Below are 5,091 nucleotides of genomic sequence, written 5' to 3'. Positions count from 1 at the left end.
AATCTGAATAGACATTTCACTAAAGAAGATATACAAGTGGCCAAAAAGCACATGAAAAGATGCTCAACATCATTAGTCATCACAGAAATACAAATAAAAACCATAATGAGATATCCCTTCATCTCGACTAGCATGGCTAAAATCAGATAGACAATATAGTGTCGGAGAGAATGTGGAGAAACTGGAACCCTCATATACCGCTGCTGGGAATGTAAAATGGAGCAACTGCTTCAGAAAACAGGTTGGCAGTTCTTCGAAAGGTTAAACACAGATTTATCATATGACCCAGAAATTCTTGGGTTTATACCTAGAAGATATGAAAACACATATTCACATAAAAACTTGTACATGAAAGGTCACAGCAGCAACATTTGTAATAGCCAAAAAGTAAAAACAACCCAAATGTCCATCGGCTGATGGATGGATAGTGTGGTACATCCACACAATGAAATATTATTTGACAACAAAAGGAATGAATTACTGATCCATGCTTCAACATGAATGAACCTTGAAAACATTACGCTAAGTGAAAGAGGCCAGTTGAAAAGGACTACATATTACATGATTCCACTTAAAGGAAACGTCCACAATAGGCAAATCTATAGAGACAAAAAGATTAGTAGTTATCTAGAGATGGGGGAAGGGGGTGAAGGGAAATGAGGAGTCACTGCTAAGGGTATAGGGTTTCTTTCTGGGGTGACAAAAATGTTTTAGAATTGCTTGTGGTGATGGTGGCACAACTCTGTGAGTACACTAAAACCACTGAATCTCACCCTTTAAATGAGTGACTTGTATGGTATGTGAATTATATCTCAATGAGCCTGTTAAAAAAAACTTTAAAACTTGATTATATCTAAGGGCCTTTAAACACTTCCATTTGGATACTCATCTCGTTTTTACCTCAAACTCAACAGAATCCCACTGATCCTTCTTTTACTATCCGTCACACCCATACATACCACACAGTCACCAGATGGATTTCCACTAAGCATTATTTTCAGAATGCCATTCCTTATTTAAAAATCTATACAAACTCCTCCTTTCTGCATGCCAAGTAAAGGCTACACCCCTCTACTGGTGCTGAAGGGCCTTGCGTGGGCTTCTAGTCTCTGCTAGCTCCCTACTTTTTCTCAAGACAGTCCCTTAGCGGTCCTACCATACTATGTTCGTTTTCTTCTCTTTTCCTTCATTCACATTGCCCCTCTAACTTAGTATACCCCATCCTATCTAAATCCAATCCCTTCTTTAAAATCCAAATTATTTTGCAGAATTTCTGTATTCAGTAATATTACCTCTGATCTCTGTCCAGCTAGCTGACAAATTCCTTCAATGTAAGAGCCAGTATTTTACTCTTCTTAATTTAATGAACAAAGATTTATGAAGGATCTACTATTTATAGGGTTTTATACACAGGAGAACACAATAATGCTTCTGCCTTCATGAAGTTATCAGAAGGGACAAGAAGAGTAAGATAACCAACTCAACATGTATTGGACAGAACACTGTAAACTCTCACAGGACAAACAACCAGTACTACACAATTGGCTAGGAACAACAGGAAGAAAGGCCTCACACAAGAGCTGGATCTACCTTACCTGCTTATCTCAAGTGGCTACAGTCAGAGTCAAATCACGTATGACATTTTTACAAGTAGCATTTTGTAAAATACTATCCCCACGTAATATAATTGCTTTATTTTAATTACTCAATTCCATATTACCACAGATAACTAAGAACCAGAAGCAGTATTTCCCATTTGATAAATATTAAATTGAATGTACTTAGTAATCTTTACAGAACCTAATACATACCATTTCCCCTCCACACTTCAGCTAAATGGCAGCTGCCTTCTCCAGGTTCCTTGCAAAATTCTACAACATCTCGACAGGTTGTTTCTGGTGTTATAGGAACTTCTGTTAAAATCTGCTCATTGTTGCTCAAGAAAACAGTTAATATCATCTACAAGAGAAAAGATTAAAGCTGTATGTTAGATCCTAATCATAAAGAGATTAATCTATACATTTAAAGTGATCCCTCCAAACCCTCCCCTCTGAAATGCCTACGGGATTAGTTTCTGCAAATAAGTCGATTCTAAAGTCCATGTAGAAAATAAAAAAGTAAGACAAGTCAGGCAAATTCCAAATGAGAAGAGTATTAGAAAAGAACTAGCACTACCAGATAAATACAAAGCCAGATCAATGGGACAAATTCATGTCCCAGAAATAGATCCAATTACATATAGAAAATATACATTATGAGTGAAGTATCTCAAAATCAAACAGGGAAAGACTACACACAATGAATGATGTTTGAACAATTAAAATATCCATCTGGAAAAAAACTGGATTCATACCGTACATCATACACACATAGTATAAGTTCTTCATAGCTCAATATTTAGATATAAATCATAAAAACCATAAAAAGTCTAGAATAAAACCTGAATAAATTCCGTTTTATTCAGGAATAAACTTGGGAGTACAGAAGCCCTTTCTAACTAAATCAGACAGTATTTTTTTAAAAAAAGACTGATATATTCAAGGACATCAAATATAAGACTCTCTTACAAAGCAAAAACATAGAGTGGGCAAAAATATTTGCAATTCATATTAAAAATAAATGGTTCGTCTCCTTAATATGTAAAGAGCTCCTAAAAAATAACAAATCAAAAATCCAATTCATTAAAAGAAACTGGCCGAGGAAATGAGTTAATATATCACAATAAAAGAAAAACAAATGGCCGTTAAACATAAAAATACATTATAAGGTATTTGAAAAAATTAAAAATTAAAATTATTTGGCCTTATTTTCTAAGAAAAATAAATCTCAACACTTTGATCTAAGATCTTAGGACATCATATTGGAAAGGATTTAAAAAATATAATACTCCTGAAGTACAATTTAAACGAAAGATTTTCTCTAATCACAAAGTATTAAAATATTTGTTTAATCTTTGATTAAAGGTCAGAAACAAAACTTGCATTTGTCCCAAAACTCTCCTCTCACTTGAAATCTCTGCTGTCAATTAAGTATAATTTTAGTTCACTGTTAAAAAATTTTTTTCTTAAAAGTGCCCTGAATTCCTACATTTTGATATTAAACATCTTTATATTGATGGTCACGTTATATGTAACCAAAAGTGATAATAGTTCTGAACTAGTTTCCATGCCACTAATCTCCCCTCGCTCCACCCTAACCCTCCACCACTGCCATTTCATTTTCTGAACATAAATCAAGTAAAGTTCTCCCCTTGCTTAAAATACTCAGGAGCTCCCCACTGCCTAACAGTAGCGCTTCCCAAAACATTTTCTCTGGTATATAAACAGGAAGCAGGTTTCATTACCGAGCATTTCTTAGCGTCTAATGTTGTAATGTCCACGTGAATCTCTAAACGTTTCCCCCCAGAGAATCTCATGGGGCTCGGATCGCCACAGAATACACTCTGAGAAACAGGATCAGCGGGTGAAGGGAAATGAGGAGTCACTGCTAAGGGTATAGGGTTTCTTTCTGGGGTGACAAAAATGTTTTAGAATTGCTTGTGGTGATGGTGGCACAACTCTGTGAGTACACTAAAACCACTGAATCTCACCCTTTAAATGAGTGACTTGTATGGTATGTGAATTATATCTCAATGAGCCTGTTAAAAAAAACTTTAAAACTTGATTATATCTAAGGGCCTTTAAACACTTCCATTTGGATACTCATCTCGTTTTTACCTCAAACTCAACAGAATCCCACTGATCCTTCTTTTACTATCCGTCACACCCATACATACCACACAGTCACCAGATGGATTTCCACTAAGCATTATTTTCAGAATGCCATTCCTTATTTAAAAATCTATACAAACTCCTCCTTTCTGCATGCCAAGTAAAGGCTACACCCCTCTACTGGTGCTGAAGGGCCTTGCGTGGGCTTCTAGTCTCTGCTAGCTCCCTACAACCTAGATCCCTTGCATGCGAAGTTTACAGTAGAGCTCATGCTCCTATGAGAATCTAATGTTGATGCTGATCTTGACAGGAGGTGGAGCTCAGGCAGCGACGTGAGCAATGGAGAGTGGCTGTAAATACAGATGAAGCTTCACTCGCTTGCCCACCACTCACCTCCTGCTGTGCAGCCCAGTACTAGTCTGCGGCCCAGGGTGTGGGGACACCGCAGCACTAGAAGATCTCTCCTCTTCTTCCTAGATCCAGTTTTGCTGCCTGTTTTTCTTGCCGATTTAAGCATTTACTAAGGGCCTATTACAAGCACGGCTGGGCACTTGGGGATATGATGAACAGACAAGTTCCTGAGTACAGGAATTTTATTATAGTTCAATAAGACAGAGATGAAAACTACTATATTATGTTTTGATAAACACGACAACATTAGAGCATAGGGAGGGACACTTAACACCCTTTGAGATTCGAGGAAGGAATGAGAGGCAAAGAACGAATAAAAGTTAGGCAAGCTCCCAGGGACTGACCTAGACATGGAAAGAACATGTTCAAAGCCATGGCAAATACAGTATGCTGTGACCCTCTGTGCTCTGGGGTGGTAGTCCTCATCCTTGATGAGGGAAAACCAAACCAAGGATTATGAATTGAGATGGGCTTGGAGACAAGGATGGCACAAACCAAAGGACTCAGTCAGGAAGATGAGCATTCTCAATCTCAAACGGCCTTGTATCACTTAGGGCTACAGTACTTTTCCTTTCTTTTTTTTTTTGGAGACAGGTTCTCGCTCTGTCACCAGGTGTTAGAGTTCAGTGGCACCATCGTAGCTCACTGCAACCTCAAATTCCTGGGCTCAATCGATCCTCTAGCCTCAGCCTCCCAAGTAACTGGGACTACAGACACGCACTGCCACGCCCAGCTAATTTCTTCTATTTTCAGTAGAGACAGGGGTCTCAGTATGGTGTTCGGGCTGGTCTGGAACTCGTGATCTCATGCAATCCTCCTGCCTCTACCTCCCAGAGTACAAGGATTATAGAAGAGAGCCACCTCACCCAGCCTAGGGCTACAATACTTGTACAAAAATTTTACTGCCTTCCAAGCTAAGTAAAAGAGAAGAGGGAGGCAGAAAAGGAAGTCAGAAGTGATAACAACTAAC

The 5,091-nt window shown here is 38.1% G+C and overlaps 1 protein-coding gene across 2 annotated transcripts in view; it reads right to left on the bottom strand.

The window, feature by feature from the left end:
* PPP1R13B (protein phosphatase 1, regulatory subunit 13B) overlaps positions 1-5,091 on the bottom strand; it is a 103,695-nt gene that overhangs the window by 63,233 nt on the left and 35,371 nt on the right. For both annotated transcript variants that reach the window (XM_012647116.1, XM_012647118.1), the window contains exon 2: positions 1,812-1,959. In XM_012647116.1, the coding sequence (XP_012502570.1) occupies positions 1,812-1,959 (148 nt within the window). The remainder of the gene's footprint in view (positions 1-1,811; positions 1,960-5,091) is intronic.

Source organism: Propithecus coquereli, unplaced genomic scaffold (assembly GCF_000956105.1).
Source record: "Propithecus coquereli isolate 6110/MARCELLA unplaced genomic scaffold, Pcoq_1.0 Scaffold256, whole genome shotgun sequence".
NCBI lineage: Eukaryota > Metazoa > Chordata > Mammalia > Primates > Indriidae > Propithecus > Propithecus coquereli.
Note: the sequence above shows the minus strand (reverse complement) of the source record. Positions and strands in the feature narration are given on the sequence as shown.